The sequence below is a fragment of the Cottoperca gobio genome, chromosome 5 (assembly GCF_900634415.1).
Source record: "Cottoperca gobio chromosome 5, fCotGob3.1, whole genome shotgun sequence".
NCBI classification, from domain to species: domain Eukaryota; kingdom Metazoa; phylum Chordata; class Actinopteri; order Perciformes; family Bovichtidae; genus Cottoperca; species Cottoperca gobio.
This window is the reverse complement of record NC_041359.1, coordinates 13,715,857-13,740,567: the sequence shown is the minus strand read 5'-3', so window position 1 is coordinate 13,740,567 and position 24,711 is coordinate 13,715,857. Positions and strand designations below refer to the sequence as shown.

Here is a 24,711-nt window from a genome sequence, read left to right as displayed (position 1 = left end):
CTTCCATGTGTTTCTTCTGTTTCAACGGTAATTTATGGACAAATTAAGGAAAACACCAACGGTCAGAGACAATAAATGCTGATTGAATAGGCAGAAGTTCTCCATCGTTATTTCCTGGTTCTACACAACACAACGCAGAGTCGATCGTGGTGTCAGCTACAGACCGGCTACATACACATCAGTCAATTTAGCGTCTGCGGCTTATAGCCCAGTGCGGCTTATATATGTACAAATTAGTCAATTTAGCGTCTGCGGCTTATAGTCAGGTGCGGCTTATAGTCCGAAAATTACGGTAAACTAAAATCTTCAAACATGCACAAATAACTGTCCTTTTCATGTAGTATGACGATTTTTTTTTATATATAAAGAACAGCAGTGATTGTGTGGGTCATATTGCTCAATCATTTCCAGCATACGTCACGTAATCCAGTGAACATTTTTGAGCAAGCAAGACTTTGTGAATGCTATATTTAATACACTATATCTGTGTCATTTCTAATGCAGTATTTTCTATTTCCTCCTGCTTTACTTTTCCACATGTTGTAGCGTCTTTGGCTAACAGTCAGCATCTTACGTCACCTCAGTGTCTGTATCCAATTTCCCCCACTACTAACTTCTTCCTTTTCCTGCTTATAATAATCAAAGCTTTCCTTTTTCCTCCTTCTCCATGATGTCTTCAGCGCTCGTTATGGGAGCCCCAAACGACAGCTGCAGTTCTACAGGTACCTGTCTGTCTCTGTATCTGCCAATCACTGTTTGTTGTCGCAAAGCAGGGTTGTTTTTTTTTACGTGAAGCATATTCTTTTCTGTTTTCTGTATGCGTGTGAGTAAAGTTTGTACATTTTCTTCTATATGTGTGTGGTATGTATTTATAAAATTTTGTCTTTCTTTTTGGTTTTATTTCACTATAATAACCTTGCTGTGGAGACTTGCTGTTCTGTCATTTAAAACCATCCATCCATTAATAAACCTCTGCAGCATAGATGACACTTATCATCTACTATTTAGCTGGCTATGCACTATCCAGCTTAAACCTGATACGGGTGATGATGGGTTTTGTTGCAAGGTTGCTCACAAACCTTTGAATCAACAATAACGGTTTTAATGTTATGTTTCCGTTTCTACACCGTTTTTTTATTTTCCCGCAGTGACACTCGACACCCTCTGTTCTTATCAAACTTCCACACGTGACTCAGAAGCTCCTTACAGAACTGATTTCTTGACATTTTTTTGTTTGGTCTTTTACTTTTTCATGATTAAGCAGATATTCATTTCCTTTATTAATCATTTCTGTATGAAACCGTATACCCTTTTGACCTCATGGGAGTTCAACCTGATCTGTCTGTGTTGGGGGTGAGACGGTGTTCTCTTAGAGTAAGGTTGCTGGTACTCCTCCGGTAGTGTGCCAGTCTTTCTGCTGCGTTAGAGTAGGATCATGTTTTATGGTCTGATATCAGGCCTTATTCTGCTGATCCGTTTACTAAAAAAAACCTGACGACGTTGATGTGCTTGTAATGAGCTCACTATCTGATTTTTATCTTGGCGCCTTGCACATTTCTGTCCATTTTAAAGTGCAAACTGTCCCACTAGCTGCTCCCCTGGCCTACTGTACATGCGGAGGATCGATTAAGCCCCCTTTCTCTGCCTGTCTATCACCCTGACATCTTAACAGGCTGGTGCTGGGAAGGGAAGTTTTTATTCTTTTCAGTCATCTCAACATTGTAACACACAAGTTGTATGATGGCTCGCACACTACCTACTATTCACTAGGATGTAAATGAAGTCTAAACGGAGTTTTAAGTCTACAATCATGTTGACATATGTATTTTATTCTCCAGCATGAGTTGTAGATCTGCACAATTGTGTGTGTCTGACATGATCTATTCAGATGTATCTTTATGATTCTGTGCTAAGAATGCTTCTCGTGAAGTATTTCCGGCTCTGGCTATCGTTAGACCATTTAATAGTTTTCAGTGGACTGAGTGCTTTCCAATGATGAAGGTTGTTGACTTCTGACCTCCTACATGTCCCATGTGTATGGGTTAGGAAAAAATGCAGAGTGTAAAAGAAGATGAATGTGCTTCATTCAATGCATCCCATGTGTCACAAGAATATGTACCGCTTATCATTTGTTATGGCTCGTATTTCAACCTTTTTAAAACTGATTTCGGTTTAAAAAATATTTGAATAGTAGAGAAATGTCTAATGTGAAAGCCACAACTTCACTAAAGGTCATACCGGCTTAGTAAATTACTAATTCTGTCTAACATTAATGTGTAAAGTCTCTTTTTTGAATCAACTGATTTCAAGTAAACACTCAAATGTAAAGATTTCTTTAGCTCATAGTCATCTTAAGGTTAGCTCTGTTACTGAACATCAGTAGTGTCCAGGTGGAACTTAAATCGTAAGCTCCCCTTTTAATGCCAATCCCAAATAACCAACTCAAAGCGGTAGGTTCATGTGCACTTGGGAAATGGTAGCATATCCAACAGACTGGCTATTTTCATTTATATACATGTACCATGCCGTGTGTAAAAGGGTTGGGTGTCATGATTAATCATTGTCTTCTCGGTGGCATCACTTGTCTCATATCTTTTAAAGAGCTGTGCCAAAATAGCTCACCAGATAGAGAAGAGGGTGGACACTGGCTTCTCTACGTAAGTAGGCAGACTGTACTGTTGTCTGGGTAGTGCAGAGAGTCTTGAAAAGCGTTAAAAAAAACAAAACAAGACCTATATCTTCCTTTCGGCAGTCAAAGGTTCTTTAAAAATAACTTTGTTTAGTTTTTTTACTTGGCCACGGAGCGGCAGTGTGTGAATACACAGCACCAAAAATATGCAGCTAAAAGCAGATGCTGTTCTTTTAGTGTGTGCTTGTTGAGATATTGGTGTGGATTACTAAGTGCTGCCAAATATGTCTGAAGTCACTGTCTGTTATTGTACTATACTTTTATACACCTATAGAAATGATATAGATAGACAGGTGTCTGTTAGTGTTAACTGTCAGAGATGATGATGATGAAATGAATTTGAACTTTCATCTAAGTGAATTGGATGCTTTCCTCTGTGTAACTAATTATGCCAGTATAAAGCTGGGTGACCACGTGACCCACTATGATTCAGACCTAGACCTGAACACAAGGCTGTGTTGGAGAGAGATGCAAGGCATGCTTAACTGGTGTGGTTTTCATAATTCTTTTGTTAGAGAGGACTTGAACACGCTTGATGGTTTCTTCCCCCATCCGTCTGTGTGTATGTACAGTATGTGTTTGCTGGGTTACTGTGAACGTTTTGTGTGTTTCATGTGCACACAACACTCAGGCAGCAGGCCCTCATTATTGTCCAGCTCTTAGTATTCTTTCCTGTGGAACAACAATCAGAGGCTTTTAGTGCAAAAGCTTTGGTGAATAATTCAGGGCTGATATTATTTGCTGCGGTTGGCAGAAACAAGACGGGCCACTAAACGACATAAATGGATTTCTTCCACGAGATCTCACAGGGAGGGGAGGAGGAGAGGTGTTGGTCGTGGTGATAGAGTATGGTCCAAGTGGTGAGGGGAGGGAAGGGATGCACTCTCTTATTCACTAATTGGTTTAGACATTTCCTAGTAAGACACTCCCAGTTTGGGTGGACCCGCTTCATCACTGTCTGCAGTGCGCGTTTATAAGAGCAGACTGGCACCCCACAATCTCGCTCATGAGCCGACCCCCAAGAAATCGGGTGAGTTTGAGGAATTTGCACTCATGACCACAGCAGCAGTGTGTTTGTTTGATGATGAGTGTGTGTGTGTGGGTGCATGCTGCCTAGCTTGAAGTCTCCTCCTTTTTCATTTATGTCTTCTGTCTCTGAGCGAGGAAACCAGCTGTTTGGGAAATTAATAGAGAATTTGTGCGAGAGATCAAGTCATGTCGTGATGGCGTCAACGGTTTGAATAATTCTTTTCTTCCATGTTAGAATTTCAAACGTTGCAGTCTGTATTTTATTAGTTAGTTTATTACCACTTAAAGTCTTAGTTTTATGTCAGTGTTTGATAGTAGTGTGTGCTGTTTTGTACAGAGGCAAAGAAAGTGATGTTCAAGATTTGTATTTGTCGATTAGCTTTAGAATTTATGTTTCAAACCCGCAGTAAAATATGATTTCCTTATTCTCAGGCGGTTATAAAGAAGGAGCTCGGCATTGACAGTGAACCAAACTGATTCATTGACTTTTTATTTTTAGTAATTATTTATATTGGCGTAATTAAAATGCTAGTAAAATAAAAAATCTCATCAAAAATGCTAAATCTCATTTTAAGTCATTTTGGATTGATTGAAAAATAATTTGTCTATAATCTCAGAATCATGAATGAAGTATGCTAAATATAACTAAAATAGAGATTATCCTGGAATGTAGTTTCAGCATAAATTTATTTTTCATAGTTTTTCTTTTTTTTGTTTCCGGACAAATGTTTTTATAAGCACCTACATTCTATGTAGAAGAATTGTTACATTTTGCCTTTATTTTATATTTTCATAGAAGTCATATTAAGAGTATATGTGTACTTAATTAACCTTGGTCTGCAGGTTAGAGTATTATAATATTAATATCAAATGTCAGTGTTATACAGTATATGTCCTTCACTGAGAAAGTGGCTATGTTGCCTGTGCTCAGTGTTGCTTTCAGCATTAAATGTCATTCTTGCAGTGATGCTGCGACTGTCACAGTGATGCCCCCTATTGATCAAATCCAGCACAACACACTCTGTAGATCTGAACCTTTAAAGGAATCAAATAACTCAAGCAAAAGTAAGTGTGTTTTTAACAGAAGAATGAAAACTAAATGGTTCAAATGAGTACTTTTTGAAATGGAAAACACAGTCGCTTTAAGCTCTCTGATCTCCTGAACCTGAAATAAAGCCCAACTCAACAGTAAAGATCCATGACATCAAGTGCATATCGTGCAGTTGTTTGGGGATTGTTTTAGCCCATCCGTTTCTTCCAGTCCAGATGAGCTTGTTGTACCTTTTTGTGGGAGGCACTCAAAATTATATTGTGGACTACTGCTCTCAGATGTTTGTCTCTTGGCTCTTCCTCTTAGTCCATTCAGAATCAGAAGTGAGACCAGGTCGTCCCCTCTTGCTTGGTGCATGTTTGAATGCATCCCCTTCGCAGATGGCATGTGTCCTCTTTGGTGCTGCTTCTTAATCACCGGCAAATCACCTGAATGCTCCCTATTAGTGTAACCCCGCCATTGTGTACCTGTGAGGGGAGGGGGATACGGGGCTATGTTGTGCGACTCTGATTACAGGATGCATGGCCGTGTGCTGCCGTCCCGAGCAGGAGAGCTGTTTTTGTTATGGGAGCAGGTGCTATTTAAGGAGGTGGCTGTGCTCTGGTGGCTCCTCGCTTCGTCCGTGTCCCTACTTTAGTCATTACTGCACGGGCCACCTCAGCATCACAAGGCGGAGGAGAAGGAGGTTAGGGTGGAGGGGTGGGGGGCATGTTTGCGGGAGGGTACGCTAGTGGCCCCCGGGGGCCTCCCGGCAGGCTCAAGTCCAGTTACTGTCCTCCTGAAAACCTGCAGATCCCCAAACCGGCAGCGCCAAGCAGCGGTATTCGAAAGAGCAGCAGTAGTGGAAGCAGCAAGATGCTGTCTATGACGTACAGCGAGAGCATCCGGAGCGGGATCAACCGCTACCACTCGGACCAGGGGCTGAATCAGCCACCGGCCAAGCCCCCCGACCCGGCTGAGCTGCAGAGACTCCGGGAACAGAAAGTCGCCGCTCAGGTTAAGAACATGGAAGACTTCCTGAAGATGAATGGCCTGGCCCTGGAGGAGTGTGTGTCCTATCAGACAGGCATGAAGTACAGGTAAGAGAGGGGCAGAGCTTGACAGGGACTCGGATTCTCCAGAGACCTGGACAGTTGGGGTTGAGAACCAGCAGGCGAGAGCAGCGTTGTGGTCGAGCGACGTCAGATACTGAACAGGTGTTTTTGTTGAGGTTGGCCTCAAAAATCACTTTTGTTTCTTTGCTGTTGATTTTTTTGGGATAAATGCTGTCATCAGAAACAGATATGTAGTCAGGAACACGTTTTTCCGCCTCTTTGTTAATATCAGCAAAGTCTTCCTCTGTCCTCTGGTCAGACTGCACTCATGCAAAGGTACTGGGGCTCAGGTGCTTATTTTAATCATCTAGGTCAACAAGCGAAGGACATACTGTTCCTTAAGGAGTTACCTGGCCCCTTAAAAACTCCCTCAGACTGACTTTTCCCCATGATCATGAAGTTAGTTTTCAAAACAGAGCTGCACTAATAGAAAGAGAAATAACTGTTGATGATAAACGTATAATAATATTGGATCAGATATTGCGTTTGGCTTTGATAATATTGTAATACAGGTTTAAATATTGGCTTGGTCTGAGTTGTAGGGGTTTTTGATCATCTTTGAATATTGTAACTGGAGGGATGTGTGCCTTCTTGGCGAGTGTATTTCCAAATTTTGTTGATATAATCCAGCCATTTCTTAGATAAACAATTTACAATCCCATTGTATTATGTGAAAATGAATCGTCACAAAGCTAAAAAAAAAACGAGGCTGTTTTGGAGATGCATCGTTGTCACAGCCATGTGAAAAATATTGTCACATTACCATCAATGCCTTATCAAGGCAGTGTATCAAAACTAATTGTGTCAGTATGCCAAGCTTTAGTTCAAAAGTCAAAGGCTGATATCTCAAAAGATTACTTATAGATGCACTAACAATGAGTATGAAATGAAAGCAACTGTAAACATTTTTTTATTTTTTCTGTTAAAACACAACAACAGCAAACCAAACAGCCTATTTTATGGCCTGTTGCTGTTCAGAGGATTGAGCCTGTGCGGCAGGCTGAGCAGCTGTTGTGTTGTTATTGTCGTGGACATGGATAGCCTTCATCACACACAGGCATGGCTGCTGTTGTTTTTGACCGAGACCAGTGACTAGAACGCAGGTATGGCTGGCTGCTGTTACCCCGTCTGGGTTGACTCGAGTTCTACTGTCGTCTACAGCAGGGGTGGGGAACCTCCGGCCTCCGGGCCGTATACGGCCCGCGAGACCATTTGATCCGGCCCTCGAGGTAATTTGTTCAAACGCACGCAAAGAAAATCCACTAGCAAAAAAAACTAGACGGCAATATTTTAAACGGCCGACTGACTGTTTTTCCTGGCCAAGGTCAGGGTCCTTGAACACAACACGATCGGAACGTGTCATCACGTGGTCACGTCATGTCAACAAACTTCAATATTAAACGAGACTGTCATTGACATCAGTGAACGCAGCATGGCGAGTGTAAACAAGAGAAAGCTGGACGCGGAATGTCGCACTTTCCAGGAGAAATGGACGAACGATTATTTCTTTGTGGAAGTAAAAGGCCAGTGTGTCTAGTTTGTGCGGACACACTTGCTGTGAATAAAAATAATCTTGAGCATCATTACTGCACGAAACATGCCGAACTGCACGAGCTGAAAGGACGAGTGCGTGTGGATAAAGTTAACGCTCTTCGGCGGAGTTTGGCCCAACAAGCAGCTCTCTGCAGAGCGTAACATACAAACATGGACAGATAGAGAGGTAGACCACCACACCAAGAACAGACTATTCCACCACTGCTGTGCGATTATCACTGCCATGTGCAATACTCACTTTAACCTCCTTTTTAACCTCTTGGTACTTATATTATTTTTGATTCTATTTAATTATTGTGTACTGCTTTTTTACTTCATATGTTCTTTTGCTGTCATAAGATACATTTCCTCGTTGTAGGACTAATAAAGGATTGCTGATTTCTGATAAAACAGAAAGATACATGGATAAAAAAGTTGCTTTTTTTGCATTTACCATAAAAGAAAGGTGAAATGAATGGGCTGTGTCTTAAACATATGGCCCTCGAAGGATGTTGTAAAAAAGAAAATGGCCCTTGATAGGAAAAAGGTTCCCCACCCCTGGTCTACAGGCAGTGTTGTGTGTCACCACCGTGCTTCCTCGCCCGTAGTTACCTCCCTGTTGTGTAAAGCCCACTGGTCTATGACGGGCTTGGGTGCAGCTTTGTGAGCGTGTGTAGACGGGGAGTTTAATTTTGCAAAGAGCTTGTGTGGTTCTTTTTACTTACAAACCTCAGAGAGCCTCCTACAGTAACCATCAATACTGGTTGCATGTCAGTAACACAAGCTTTTTTTAAATTATTTTGAACATAATGTTGTTTTTGTTTTCAATCTAGTGGACCTATTAACACATCTAAGTGTGATTTAATGTTATTTCCTTGCGGTGTTGTATTTAACCATTGGTATCGGTTTACCGCGGGAGTCGAAGCTCATCTAACGGAGGAAGGCCTGCCAGGATCTGCTGTTTCTTGTATCGTGATTGACCGCAATTCTGTAATTAGTGCGTAATCAGCAAGTACATGCGACCTCTGACTCAAACTCATCATTATTTCAGGAGTGTGGTCAGGAAGGCGGGCCAGCATTGCCACTAAGCTGATTGCCATCCCTTTTTCTAACAAAGGCAAGCGAACAGGTTCTTGAGAAGGAATTTTCATTAATATTAGGTCTCATGTCTTATTTAGTCTGAGTAAGTATAGATTATTTTTGTGTAGCCTAAGACAATAGTTCACTGTCTCTGGGAAGATACTGATAAGGGCTGGTGGCTGCCATAGCAACTTATTCACAGACCCCATACTCCTAGAGACACAACAAACTGTATCTCTGTATGTAAAGTCTCCCTTCCTGGAGAGGAATATGTGAATAGTAATAATGGAAATAGAAATATTCCTGATAATGTGGTTTTAAGGTTGTAAATAGTGTGTACTTCAAATTAAGGAAAAGGATTGCATTATGTTGTACTTGAAACAAAATACTCCCACTCAGCAGGCCCATTTAGACACCGGAAAACTTTCCATAGTGTCCATGTCCTCCGACTGAAAGGGCCCGGCTGCGGGTAAAGGAGCCAGCTTGAGTTCAGTTAGGCGAGACAGGAAGTCTTGTGTCTAATATCTGAGCTATATGGAGGTGGACCTGGAGACATATGGATTTCTGGAGTGACTTAACACTAATGGATACAGTAATGACCTCCACTTATACGTTCATACATGCAATGCAACGTTTCATCATAACTGTTCCTCAATGTACATTACACCTCTCCTCAATGTGAAAAGCTTTGAGGTACAGAGGTGGACACGTTATATCTTTCTTTATCTATTAGATGCATGTAATGAAATGTACCTAAACGTTTTGAATTCAGTCTTTGATGCCATTGGTTAGAGAGCTAGTTCATGCTTTATTTGAATAGTTTTAGTGAAACTAAATTAGTTGAGGTTTGGCCACTAGGGGGCAGCAAAGCATCACAAAAAGCAGACATGTGCATGTCAGCATCACATCACAGGCTCATTCACAGGTCATTTAAGTTATTTTTAAATGTATGTTATGGCCATCTGATAAATGTAAGACCATTATTGGCTCAGAAAAAATTGTTTTTAGCTTCTAGATGGTCAACTATGTTCACCAGACACATTTTTGTCTGCTGTTTAGTGTTGGTCAGGTAGTGCACAGTGAATTTAAAAGAGCTTTCTGTGTAAGTAGAGCAGCTTAGACTCATCCACACAGAACATATGTGTGCTGCAAAACCCAAACAAAAAAGCTTTGTTGAGCTCCAACGTTGGTGTTAATTATCTGTCATTTAAGCACTACGACTTCTAAAGTGCAGTTAGTTCATTGCTAAAAAATATTTATTGAAGGTGGAGCCTGTAACTAATAATTATTTTCATCAGGGTTTAACCAGCCGATCATTGTCTCTTGATTTGATTCATGTTTTGTTTTGTCTAACAGTCCAAAGCCAAAATATATTCAGTTTCAATCATTTAAAATTAGGAGAATCCGCAAATCCTGACATTCGAGAAGTCTCAAGCAGAGAGTGACACAGTTTTGCTCGACTGAAAGGATTGTTTATCAAAATATTTGTAGATTAATTTTGTGTCAAAAACAAATGTATTGTTTAAGATCTAATCAAAGCTTATGCAAACATTGACAGAAATTCCATTAAAAAAAAGAACAAAATCTGTATTTCTTTTGACACCCCACACACATATGTCTGTAAAGCAAGCGGAATAATGAATTTTCAACCAGCATAATGTGCTTTATCCACTGAGTCATATTGTGATATGTGCAGTTCTCTATTAGTAACAGCTGATATCCACTAGATAGTGCCATTGTTTCACTTTAACAGCTGATACACTTTCCAAATGCGTCCCACTGCACTCAGTGCCCTAATGCTCTCACTGAGCACAGGAGGGCATCACTCTTTGCACTCCTACACTGCTGAACATCCTGGCCAACTAGTTTTAATATTGATCAGTTTCTATTTTGCTTAGCCTGGTATTAAAATTAGACCAAAAGACGACTAAACCCATGTAAAAAAAAAGCAGCCCTGTCACCAGGTGGCAGCATGGAGGTTTGTTTTTATATCTTATCCAAGTTCATTGCCTCTTCTTCAAAGCATCATTCAGACACGCTTTCTTAACGTCCTACAAGGGACATGAATCTGCACCGAGCCACTGTAAATTATATTTTCTTCAGTCTCGGCAGCACTGCAGCGTGTGTCAGCCCATGCGACTGTGATGTTTTCCTTCAGGCAATCCCCTACTCCACAGCTAAATTTAGCAAAGGACTGAGTATGCACAGCTGGTTATAGCTGAACGGGCTGCAGCCGAGCCTGTTCATCCACTGTTTAACCTGAAGCCCACTGCCTCGCAGTCTTGCTGCATCGATGTGCGCTGCAGACGTGTCTGTGCTTCAGCTTTTGGCATACGAGTGGGAGAGGATGTTTAGGTATTTGGAGTGATATACATTTGGTTTCCATTGGTGACATCTCCAGTTCCTCTTTGAGCTATGTCTGACTGGTCTAGTCTGACAGCTTGTCAAAATGTTCAAGTCAGAAATGTTGTGTGTGGGCACAAGAGATTATACAATTCTGTTTTGTTTTGGTGATTGTTGTTTTTCAATTTAAGGCAGCTCAACAAGATGTCCTCATGATCACAATTTGAAGATCATTGTTTTTAGATTCCTGAATTGGCCATGTGCATCATTTAAGGATTGTAAACTTGCAATGGTGTCATTGGTTACTACTGATTCACAATGTTGCAACTATCTGATTCGTAAGCCTTTTGTATTTGGTTGTATTACACCATCGTTTTTACTTTGATGTCTCTGATTTTCTGTCAAGAATTGCAGAAATAAACTTCACAGTGATATGTGCAGTTCTCTGTTCTAGCCTTGTCACATAAGTAGTTTCTTTTATTTGACAAGATGCAAGTAAATTTTTTCCATGGTTATAACTGATACATGACAACACAAGCCCTGTTCTTGCTATTCCCCAGATTTAAATAGTAATAGCAGGTTTATAACTGTACTCACCTTCATCTCACTGCTGAACTTTACCAGGAAGCCCTGTTTCAGGACGTGTTGTTTTCAATAATAAAGCCTGACTGATCATGCTCTACCCCTATGTTAACATTGCTCTTCCTCACATGTACTTTCATGCCCGTGTGCATTAACTGTGTTTCTGTTCTTCATGTCTGAAAGAGTGTGTGTCTGCGTGTTACTGTGTGTGTGTCACTGGGCTGCAGGGGGATTGCTCTGTACTTTATGAATACCCAGTAGTGACAGGAGGTAGGAGGCCCACTCCGCTGTTCTCACACTCGGGCTTTAGAATCGTGACGTTGTCGCTTTGGATCCCAAGAAAGTTTTTACTTAACAACATTAACCACAGGCATATATTTTGTAAACTGTTGAGTACCCTCTCGGAAGAAAATGTAAGTTGTGTCTGTATAAAAGTTCTGCTCGGGCAAGTCTTTCTATCTCTCTCGATCTTCTCATTGAATGTGCTGCATCAGTGTTGAATTCGTCGAGAATCCCACGATGATCAGAAAATATGTTGGATGTAGGTCTTAACATGCGGTGAAGTAAATGGGGTTAGGGTACAGTTGGCCAAAGTGTTTCTCATTCAGTCTGAGGTTGTCCCGCTGAAGAAGGAAAGTTCACCAAAGCTTTTAGTACATTTACTTTGGTTTTGTGGTCACTCTTGCAAATGTTCTATTTCACACTTGACTGATCTTTCAGAAATGCAGTGAAACCAGGTCCTGAGTTTGTTTGATGCAGGTTGTTGTTGTTGTTGTATAAAACACAGATGATGTTTGCAATCTATTTTTATTTTTCTCTTTCATGGAACCTCATATTTTCTTTCATTGCTTTGCAAATGCACAACTCTCCTTGCTTTTCCCCACATTACTCATTGGACCTTATCAGCTGATGGCATATCGATCTTTTTTGCTCCATTTATCATTGTATGGTCCTTTCATTTTTTGGGGGGTTTTTTATCATCGAGTATACACTATATCCCGTCTGACTGTTTCCACTTCTTTAAAAACTACAGTTTTAATTTCTTATTTTACAAGCAAACTTGCACTTCTGTGCGGTTTTTTTCTCCCATTTCCATTCTGGGTTCTCCTGATAATGTGTAGGATCTGTGTACGTTGTGAAACATGTATTCTGCCTGATATGCCCTTTCAGATTGTTCCCATGTCTTTTTTAAATAGTCATAGTGTTGGTGTAGCCTGAGATCTCAGGCAGGACCACCAGGCAAAAGATTTGAACTGGTCTGACCTCTCAGCATGTGTAGGTCAGCAGTCTGACCACATCATAGAGCCGCCTTGTTTCTATATTTGTACAGGTTGAGGCCATTCAGGGCGACATAATCAGTTGCTGAGAAATAACTATGAACCATCTGTTTCATGAGCATAACTTGTGTGGCAGGACCATCAAAAGCTTATGATCAAATGGCATTTGCTAGAAAGTGATGGGTTATTCACTGTAATAGATCTGTGTCCATGTCACAATAACCAGTAGATTTTTATAAAATGGTTATTTCTAATCAACGGTTCACTTGCACTCTATAGTATACTATATCTCAGTATATTTTGCAGCAATATAAGCTGAATGCAAATATTATTTACTTTATTACTGTAGCATTATCAAACGGGACAGGTGCAACCAGACAAAAACAATTAATGCAATATTTAAAATACTTGACTTAATCCTTCTACTTCTGGCTTTTTGAGATTTTCAGTGTAGCTTTGTAGCTCAACAACCAGTCAAAAAATCTTAACCTAAAAAAGACTAACAGCACACTAGATTTCTCTATTATATAAATGCTGTTTCTTCTTCTATGAAACAATTTCTAGCAAATATAGGTAAATTATTTAAATTAGGTAATAAATTAGCAGTTATATAGCAAATGTTATTTAAGTCAAACTCCAGTTATACTGTAGGCCTACATGCAGTGGCGGGCCGTGCATTTCCCACCTAGGCCTTCAGTGATGTCCTACACAGTCCTACCTGAATTATTCCCCCTCTTAATACCATCATTATGACGCCATGGCTCTAGAAACTATACATTTAGACAGAAACGCAGTATAACCGGGCGTTGCATCACCCTAACAACAGAGTTATATTAATATTTCCGAAGCATTTAGTTGTAAATAGCAGGCATTCCGAGCAGTACAATGTGCAGTGCCTCTCGGAGGCTGTGAGCCGGGGGTACCGCTCGTAGTTAGTGATTTGAAAGTGGCGGACAAACCCTTTTCCCGGCTGTGATAAGCTCGCTAGCGTCAGGGTTGGCCGTTCTCTTCTCACGATGTCTAGCTTTTCTTGAAAGGTTTGTCTTGAAAATGGCGTTGTAATTATATCTGCGACCAAATCGATCTCTTCTCCTCCTTCAGCCATTGTGGGTTGAAAAAAAACCAGCTTGTAGAAATCTACACAAATGAGCTCGTTCAAGGTCAGTTTCTAGCTCTGCATAGCTCTGCCTCTCAATAGTGCGTATCCAATCAAAAGACGTGCACATGCTGACGTTATCGTACGCCTGCTAGCTGGCCCCGGTGTCCCCAACTCGAAATCTGATTGGTTAACGCCACAGTTTTGTTTCCGTTCACTTTATGCTACAGGCGCCCGCACTGTTGATTCTGAAGGCCTAAGGGCAGATTTCGTGGACCCTGGCAACACATCATGGCTGAAATATGATTGGATAAAAGCTCTAACGTAAAGGCCAGCCCTCCAAATCTCCATCTGAGGCTAGAAGCAGCGCAACCAAGAGGAAAGCTATGAAATGAAGAGAATAGACTATGGGGAATAATTTAATACATATTTGTGGAAAAGATATATAAAAATGTAATTTATATTCTGATGATGTTTAGGCCAGCAGAGAAGGCCTTGCTGGCCCTGACGGCCCGCCACTGCCTACATGTGATATACCTGCAATTTATGATGTAAAAAAATATAGATTAGGCCTTTCACTGTGAAAAGTAACTTATTGTTAGGGATATTCAGCCCAACGAGCAGCTGCATTTCTTTGAAGAGGTATTCAGGGGCAATGATAACCAGTCCTGTTTCTTTGAAATGTTGAGGCATATCCAGGTTTCCAGACCATATACAGAACTACAGTTTAAATTATTAGACCTGATATGTCTTTAAGATAGTCAGGACAAAACAGGAGTTGATCCTCGCATTTGATTTCAGAAATGATATCCCAAATTCTTTTTAACCAATTTATATTGGACAAATTGGTGACAATCCAGGGCAGAGAAAACAGCCCACTGTCTCATTCTGAGCAAAAATGTTGATGTGATCGATTCTGTCAAACGCATTTTAAAGTTTGCAGTAAATCATGTGACACTAAGAACAATTCCAGGGTTGTTTATATTTAATTTAAATATTTAATATATATATATTTTTTAAACTACAATTGCTGTTGACTTCCTATAGAAGTTGTTGTGATGCTATTTTCTGTAGACTTTTGAAATGATGGGTCATCTTAATTTTTTTTAAGGTTGTGGGTTTTAGACTAGGTCCCTTGGCCAGTAGTTAAACTCAAATTTATGAAAACAGTCTGGACACAGGTTGCCAACAGCTCCGAGAGCAAGCAGCCACCTCATCCCACTGAAATGTTTGCAATAGAAAGCATTTCTGCCTAGCAACGCTCGTCTGTGTGAGCCTTAAGGTATGACAAATGCACACACGCGAGCGGGAGGATCTTCAGTTGAACAGGACAGATTATTCTGCTTCCTCCTCTTTCTTCAGATTAATAGGTGCGCTCCCTTGGACTGTGTAACTCAGTCCTGTTGGGTTTGAGCTGTGATGAAGAAATCCCTCCATGTCTGTGAGATCACTGCTGTTTTGTAATGATCAACACATTAACTTGAAGTCAGACTGTATTTGCATACTGTATCAGAAACATGTGTTCTTCCTAAACATTTATCCGGCTATAGTAACCCGTTTAAATATACAATAAACATTTACAAATATGTTGTTTATAGTTATCATTTTCCCTATATTTAAATCAACATGTAATCTCTGATAATAGCCAAAGGCATAGTAAAGACTATTACATAATATCAGGGGTTCCCCGTCTGCTATTTTTGATCGTCTCAGTTCTCCCGCTCTGTTAGGTGTGTCAGCGGGGACAGCTGAATTGCGAACTCCTCCTGAGCCCTGCTGTCTGCGGGGAATCTGTCAAGTTCACTGGAGAATTATGAATTGCAGCACTCGCTGCTCGCAGATGTGACTGGCATCTCTCTCTTCTCATCTGTTTCCTCAGGAGTGACCAGACAAACTGAGATAGTATTTAACCACAGCTTAAACACATTTTCAAAAAAGATTTACGACGGCTATTTAAAACCTTCAATACTTCCTCTTTTGTTTTTGTTGTTTTACAGTTTAAATCCTACAGATCAGCAGTTAGAAGAGTTGTGATTTGAGTAGAGTAAACTAAACAAAAGATTGATGCTTAGAGGATTTAACTTAAACGTATTCTAATATATTTTTACTGCTTCAGTTAATTACATCCTCATCACAGTGATGTCAGCCTTTAAAAATGTTTAGACCCAGCTTCAGGATTCAAAAAGCTGCTAGAAAAGCATTAACACATCTGTCTATCAACACTGTCAATCTGTCCGACCTCGCATCACTTTCCATTAACTCTCTTAAGCCCTTTCACCCTTTCACGCACACGCACACTCCTCTGCCTCGCCAATCCCATCTCAGGGATGTTATCCTTTTCACTCGGTTACTCAAATCCTCACTAATGCAGTTCAATTAAAACCTCAGTAAGTGGATTTTAAACCTCCATTGGACAGCTGGCCAACAGTTGCACATGATACAGCTGAGGTCATTCCTACAGCTGCACTAACAATGACCGCCTGCCACAAACAACATGGTCCTGGCCTTGAATATGCTTTCTTAAGTTATTGGTAAGAGATGTACACAGACGAAGGCTGAGCTAGAGGGGGATAAAGCAGTTGAGTATATGTTATTCTGTTTACCCTAGCTTGAATGACTCTTTGCTTTAGGATGTATTACTTCTGTTTAATTGCAGATTTCAAAGCAGTCATTCTCAGAGGATTGCTGCAGTAGTCCCTGCAGAGGGCACAAAGCCAGTGCTTGTTAAAGTAGCTTGGACAGATCAGGCCTAGCACCCTGCAGCAACGAATTAGTGAAAGACTGCATGAGACACGAATATCAAATTCGGGAGTCCTTTCCCCCTTTCAGTGGCTAAGGGTGTTGTTTGTATTTGTCTAGACTCACTTTGTAGAATTGATTCAAAGAGCCAGTGACTATTTTTAGAGCTAATGCTGCCACTGTGGTGAAGGATCATTGCTCATGACCGTGCCCCACAGTACCTATGGGTGACAGTAGTTTGTAATGAAAGTCTTCCCCTCCCCTATCATTGAGCTGCAGTATGTGGGCTGTACGCTCGGAGAGGTCAGCTGTCCAAACAAAATCTCTCTTACAGCAAGGACGGACTGCTTGGGCTTCATAATGATATGGCATTATTGATCGCCAAAGCTTCTAACCGATCACGGCTGCAGCTTTTCTTTCTAGTATCTAGTATTGGTAGTAAGGGATGCAGGATTGTCAATACGTGAGATGCATCTCTGCAGCTTGTTATTACAGCTGTTTGCTTGTGTTCACAGATGTTGGGCTACATGGGTGATTGCAAAAACACACATGTTCTGCTGTAGGTCTCCAGCTTTTCTCTCCTCTTCTTCCCCCGCACGTTGAATGAAATGCAGCGCCCTATCAGTGCTCTGCATTCGCTCACACTGATTGAGTGTGTGAGAGGGATTTTAGCAGCTCGGTAGATTTTTGGATAACCGCAAATCAGACACTTAAGCAAAGCGAGGAGACAAAAGCCACGACTCAATGGAGGACATTGTAATAACATGCGGAGTGGGAGGAGATGGATTTATTTTCTTTACACTGAGATTTGTTCAGCAGCGCTATCTAACAACCGGCTACTGAGTCCAGCGCTTACAATGAGGACTGATAGGATTAGGTTTTCAGGTATTGTTCAATTGTTTCCCTCTGCATTGATACAAAAATTACTTTTTTATCGTAAAAGAACAGTCATGCATTGGGTTGAGTCACCCTAATGTGCGCACCCCAAACACAATGTCACTAATTAGCGATTTAACAGCAGCACTCTGAGGCATTATTTAAAGATCAGAGTTTCCTATTTTTGGTTCAGCAATTATGACTGATTTATGTTGTGACTAGCAATGAATAGAGGTTCATTCTGAATTTGCTCGACCAGACTCTGATGAATGAACACTAAGTAGCTCATAATTCAGGCCAGTATTCCCTCAATAATTGCACTTAGAAAAGAGATCCTGATGAAAGTCTGTATACTGATTGAGATAATACATTTGTTCAGATTGACTTTGACTCTGGGATCACCAGAAGGCGACTGTCGTCGGCAGGGCAGTTTGATCGGTCACGCAAGTGAAAACTTCAGTGATGGAATAAACACAGAGGTAGTTTGTCGGGCATGTGAAAGGTTTACAACTTGAATACAAAAAAGCCCCTAAAAAGGACAACACAATGTTAGCAACCTGTCAATTACAAGGTAGCCTAGCTCAAAATCAAAAGCTGCTTTATTGTCTATTTTACTCTACATGGGACCATTTACTAAATGAACATCATGCTGTTTTGAAGAAGACTTGAAACTAGTGATTGAGAACATAACCTGAGAAGTCAGGTCATTTACTCTTGCACTTCTATACAATTGGACTGTTATTTGCAACTAGTAGAGTCGCCCCCTGCTGGTCATTGGAGAGAATCCATGTTTGGCTTCACTTTTCAGACCTGGAGGTTGCTGCTTGGTTTCTAACAAAAGAGATATAAAATGTTTACTAATCATCTTTGCACTTGACAGCAGTACTGTAGTTTAGACCCCTAACATGTCTGTCAGGCATGCTCACCGCAACGTCTGCTAACATTGTGATTTCTTCAAGGGAACCATACACGTCATCATGCAGTGGTAAGCTGTCAGTCATCTTTAATGATCACCTCTTCTGTTTATCTGGTCTTTTTTAATTTTTGTTTTGTTTTCCATCTAGAGTCAAAGTGAATCAAACGCATGCTGTCAATCTTAAGAAAGTTGGCAGATGTGCCTGTTGTGAATTATGAAATCATAGTAAGTGTGACAGGCATGGGTTATTGGATTGAGAAGATTTAGATTTTTCTCACTCTGTTGGCATATTTTTGTAGCAGTTTATAGCTTCTGATTTATTTATTAATTACAAAGCGTTAGTGCATGTGTCATTTTGTATTTTAGATATTGTACAGGAATGTTAAAGATTATGGAAACAGACTGTTGCAATTTGTGGGGAGCATCTGATGATGAGTCAGTCCGCTGAAGAAAATGCCAGAAAGAGTAATATGTGAAAAATGGTTGTTCTATGGATTTATTTAGGTGATGGATCACTAGTCTGTCGGATGATGCCTGCTTGTATTGATTACTGTACCTTGCATTGCACAACATTCGATAAATGCGTAGATTTTCATATGCAGATAAATCAAGGGTCAGCAAAGGATTCATATAGTTTAGTAATGACAAGAAATCAGTCCTCACATGGTTTGAGTAGCCATTAAAAGATGTGGCAATGTAGTAAAGGCCTAAACAATATACTGTAGGACGAAGGTTATGTATGTAAATTAATTCATTTCATGTCATTGCTTGAAAAAAATGTAAGATATGCCGATGTTGTAGACATGTTCCCATACCTAGTTGAGGCTATGGGATTTTTGTCAGGCTTGTTATCTGGGTGCAGCGTGGATCAAAAGACTAATACTGTATCTGTGCAGCCTGAGCTGTTGTCCCTGGCCTCTCCCACTTCTCAGTACCTTCCCTATGTCCCGACTTCTGGGGACCCTGGAGCAGAGCCGCATGGAATGCGGCATCACGTTTCCACAGCACTGGCAGTGAGTGCATGGACCGTACCCTGTGGGGTAGAGGGTTGCCAGGTCAGACTGCTCTCATGCTCAACAGCTTTGTTGAAATGAGCAGAGAGCGAATGACATCAGCCCAAAAAATGTGATCCCCATCACCCTGACCCAAAGTGCAGGACATAACCCTGCAAAGGTGACGAGAGCCCATCCATCCCGCTGCCCCTGTTGAGATTGATATGCAGCCACATTCAGGACGTTGCTGGTTCAGGGGTTTCCTATTCAACCCCTCACACATTGTTACAGAAAGAAGCATTCATGAGGCAGCCTTGAGCCTGGCTTCCCTGCTCTCTGCACACGGTGAGAAATTTAAATCAGATTTCAGTTGAATTAAACCACCTTTCCCCTCAGGGTTGTATTTAAGTCCAGGAGACCAAAGGTCATAGCTCCAAGAATAGAGCTGTCAGTTAGCAACAGCCCATTCACTGGATTCCCGTGATGGAGGTCACTTCTTCTTTTCTTCTTTACTATACATGTCTGCTCCTGATGGCATCTCTTTTAATTATCTGGTTGGCACACTCTCTGGTCCACTCAGATAAGCTTCAGTATTATATTACTGCGAGCGTGTGTCTAATCTACTGTCTCTTCAATCGGCAGCCACTGTTGCATTAACTCCAATTACTGTGGTGTTTACTTTCAACCTCCAACCGTTATATTTTTACTGCTCAGCTCTTCTAAGAATGCTTTCATTGTTCAATCAAATGTGTATCTAATAACCATACATAACAGATGTTATACAGTAGTATTCAGGTTCTGTATCCTGAAACCTTAATTATTTCTTTGCTCAGTTGAAGAATATACAAGATTAAATAATTGATTTGAATAATTTACAAGAAATAAAGCGGTATAGACAAACACAGCATCTCAGTTCAGTCTCAGACAGCTCTGCCTTTGATATATATTGTCGCAGATAATGTTACATAATGAATATTTCATGGGCAGTTGAACACACCCACGTGAGAGCCCCCTTTTAATGGGCCATAGGCTATTGCTAAGTCCTGACCAGTGATTATTCAGCTTCCCCCCTTTTTTCTTCTGACAGAATAAACTAGAAAGCACACTGCAGGGCAACAGACAGACAAAGAAGAGCACAAAATTGAGTGCTGCTGTAAACACAACAGATTTCAATGCCTTGCTCTCTCACGCTGCTATAGTTCTCTGAATATTCCTCCTCATAGCTTCTCTTCATATCCCTCCCACCACATTCCCTCCCTCCCTCTCTCGCTCTCTCTCTCTCTCTCTCTCTCTCTCTCTCTCTCTCTCTCTCTCCTCCCATCTCTTGCCTCTGTGCACCGTGCAGCTTTACGCTGAGCACAAGGCATACAGATGTAAGTTTAATTCAGGAAACGGCCAGAGCGGGCAAGTAAATATGAGGTTGCCCTTTTGCTAACATGCAGTAGTATTCAGTAACATATACAGCAGCCAGCGCAACTGTCAAGGTGGACTCAGAAGGGGAGATGAAAACCTCCTGGAACTGTGTGTTTTATTCTCTCCATCTCTTTGTGTGGATCTTTGCGTTTCCACTCTTAAAGCTTGGCAGCAAGAGGTGTTATCTCTAGCACTGAGCTCAGCTTTAAAAAGGAAATTGCAAGACTCTAAATCTGCCTGTCAGAATCTGATGAGCCTCTGATTAAAAGATAAAGCGAGAGGAGGACACCCGGATGAATCAAGAGAAAACTTGCAGAAGGGAAATTCACACCATCTCTGCTTTTTTTTTTGGACTCTGCTTTTTAGAAGATTTAGATTTTTCTTGTATTTATAGCTTTGTACTGGACCTGCATTTTATGTATCTGCAGTCTGCAGTGATTGCACTTTTGTTTCTCACACCAGCTGAGACGGTGATGCTGTAATGTTGTGCTTGGACTTGGACTTCCTTTGAGAGGATTTTGTTTTCACCTGATCAGCGGTCCTTCACTGTTTTGAATACATTCTGATCTGCCCTCCCACCCTTCTAGCCCTCTTTCTTTTTTTCCCACTGAACATTGTGCGCTGGTTAGTCACGTTAGCGACTGGGCAGTGATTTCTAACTGAGGCACAGTGTGTGAGGCTGGAATCGGAGTGGTTGCCTCCTACAGACTGAGCAGTCTTGCGCTCTTCAGCGTTTTTTTCAGACTTCGCACCTCTGGGAGTTTGTCTTACCTGATTTAAACCAGAGGAGAGTTTAATTAGTGTATCTGCAATTGGGACGGCCGGCCAAAAGCCAGGATGCAGGTGTCATTAGTGTGCACGGACCACCGTGGGGGGGTGAGCCGCACCACGGAGGACCGGCTAAACCGACAGAACGCCAACAGCCCCAACACAGGCACCCGCAGCAAGTTCAGAGCAGTGGCGATGGTGGCTCGCAGTCTTGGACAACTCTCTGTTCAGAGTGTGCCTTCCTCCAGCGAGCAAAGCATCAAGACTGGCATGAAGTATAGGTAGGGCATGCCTGAACTGAAACCTCCAGACTTGCATTAAGTATTTTAATTCATCTTAGACTGCAGGATTTGTCTGCCCCCTACTAAAGTAGATTATGAATGATCAAATTCAAACAAAACATCACAGGGAAAAGTGTCCAATTTGCTATTGCACACCAGTTTTTCTTCTTTCTGTCAGAATTGCCAAACCCTACCAGTTTAAGATTGATGTTAAATTATAACAGTAACTAGCTAATTAACCCTAACTCAAAAGGAAAGATTTTCAATTTGCAGTTTTATCATATTTGTACTTAATCTGTAAAATGCCTTTGATGTCTAATCTGTTCTGTGCAGAAGAGAGAAACAAGCACTACAAGAAGAATGTACATTAAGATGCATTTGTTTAGCTGTAAAGGGAAAACTAATGAGACATTTTCCCAGATTTGTCCCTTAAGTACAAGAATACTTTTATCATAAAACACAAATTCTGTGTTTGTTTAAGTTATACTTATTGCCTCTTAGTTTTTAATGTCTTATAATTTGGTTTATAGTGATCATCATCACTGCAAAACCTTTTGTTGAACTTATAGCAGAAATATTCAAATCAGATATATTTTCAATCATTGACTCAAAAGCTCCATAACGTCAGGTGTAACCATTAGAAGAACCCTCGTTTATATTAACCAGCGTCCCTGACATGCCGTAAACACAAACACTTTGCATAATGATAGCTTTTGCCCACAGCATTATATTATATCTTGACATGATGCTGCATTGAATATTATCACACCCTTTGATTACTGCTCTATTGTAGTATTTTAAATTCTGTTGCATTTATTCTCACATGGTAAATAAAAGGTTTAATATTTTATTCAGGGGGAAATTATTGAGCCTGTTTGTGTGCAGGAACCCCAAGGGACATGAAGACTAATGACTGTGTCTTATCTAACATAACCCATATTTAACATTTAGGGAAAGGGTTACTTGCATAAAAGCTTTTATAACAAAATGCTAATGTCTTCTCTTTGTGTGGTGATTTACTCAAATTATTCCAGGTTTTACACAATGGCTGCAGGAGCAGATTATGAAGTGGAATATCTTTAAATGCACATTGAAGCACTGAGGGTTGAGGAGTGAATGGCAAAGTGAGCAGCAGCAGAGGACACATAATCTGTAGGCAGCATCGGTGAGAAAATGAGTTGAGATTACATGTTATATCCTTGTAAAGTACATGATGATGTACAGAAAGCTGTCCATTAAGGCAATGTATTCATCAGCACTTATTTTTGCAGTAATGCAAATGTATACTGTCCCACCTGTCACTCAACTGCTCACCAACAACAACAGTTTGACAAGAAATACTGAGTTAAAATGACACGCTCTCACTAAAACAAACTGCATCCATGTACTACAGCTGCAACCATTGCAATTCATTCATACTCAACTTGATTCTCTAAAAAAGTATTTTATGTTTCTAGCCTTGGTTTGAGTAGCGTGTTACTGAGGTGTTCTGTCTTTTTGCTGAAAGATGTTTGTTGTTCTGATGATTATTATTGAACACACTTCTTGGCTGGAGAAATTAGATATGATTTAAGGTTATATATTCACCATATCTCACCATATAGTGGCTAATGAAGAGAGCTGTTTTATTGCATTTATATTCTACAGTTGTACCTTTTTTGTGTGTGTGTGTGTGTTTATTTGTACTGCACTCTTTATAGTACTGTAATTCAGGTGGTAGATGACTTCATTTCTGAAAGAACTGTTGTAATTAACAGTCAAACATCTTTTCAAATAATGTATTTCATGCCCCAAAACCTAAAGAAAAAAAAAACTGCAACGTGATGTGCTTTTTAAAGTAGAATTTGTTTGTGTGGGGGGGGGGGTTAAAAGATTAGTTGTACTTTTACTGAGAAATGAAGATTAGGTGTTGATTTGAAGAAACACATTACCCGTCGTCAGTACTGTTGTCTGAAGAAAAGGCACAATCCTTTGCATCTGATTTGCTAGGGGCAGCTTGCCATCTTGGCGCACTGTCATTATTGAGGCTAATGATATTGAATGAGTAAAATCATCTTCAGCTCGGGGGGCCAGCGGCTGTTTGTGTTCTTTGCTTCCGCAGTGTAGTCCGTAGTACATAACCGGCTCTGTGTTTGTGAACCAGGCTTGCATCTGATGTAAACTGAAGGTAATGCAGGCCTAAATGCAGCGTGAGGCTCAGAGATGCATGCACCGAGGCTACAACATTGTGTTTTGTTGTTTTGAAGAGATGCGAATGAAAGGGAAGGAAGGAGAGATTGAAAACAAAAGAAAGAAAGAAAGGGAGAGTGCTATGGTTAAGGCTGGTGTAGGCACTCTGCCCAAGAGGAAGTGCAGTAGGCTGGAGTGATCTGTGCTCATGTCACTGCGTATCTTTCAAACGTGCATCTCAGAGTTTAAGCTTGCAAGCCCTTTAACATGGCCATGCATATATCTTTTCATCCTTCAGCACAAGGATTTTTTTTTCTCCGTTAAATTCAATTTTGAGTTTTTTCATTTTGCCATTTTGACAGCTGAAGAGGTTAGTGGTTTTATAACTGTTCCCCATAAGAACACAGTTGAAGCTTATCCACCCAGCAAAACCTTCCACCATTACCCACACTGCAGAACAGCGGTGTGAAACTCAGATATGCCTCATTTGCAAACGGTCCTCTCCGTTTCCTTGAATGGCAGCCTCGAGTTAGAATCAAGTATGTTGGTCAACATCCATGAGCAAGGATGCAGGTTAGGTTGGAAGTGACAAGGCCGAGGAAACCCATCAAGTTGAACATCTCAAGGTACACGGTAGGATTGCGGCAGCGTTAGTGAGCCGCCTCACCACAGACTGAGCCGTTCTGTAATGTGACACCGGGCCTGCATGACATGACTGGTTAAAATCATCAAGCTTGACTGTGAGAGCCTGCACCTCCTCCATGGAATGATTAAATGGCTTCA

At 40.9% G+C, this 24,711-nt stretch overlaps 1 protein-coding gene across 6 annotated transcripts in view; it reads left to right on the top strand.

The window, feature by feature from the left end:
• kcnab2a (potassium voltage-gated channel subfamily A regulatory beta subunit 2a) overlaps window positions 1–24,711 on the top strand; it is an 83,585-nt gene that overhangs the window by 34,942 nt on the left and 23,932 nt on the right. For 3 of the 6 annotated variants that reach the window (XM_029431831.1, XM_029431832.1, XM_029431833.1), the window contains exon 3: window positions 681–722. The exons of 1 other annotated variant lie outside the window; for it this stretch is intronic. In XM_029431831.1, coding sequence (XP_029287691.1) covers window positions 681–722 — 42 coding nt within the window. Of the gene's footprint in view, window positions 1–680; window positions 723–21,053; window positions 21,760–24,711 lie in introns of those variants that run through there. 2 more of the 6 variants (XM_029431835.1, XM_029431830.1) reach the window with 2 other exon arrangements.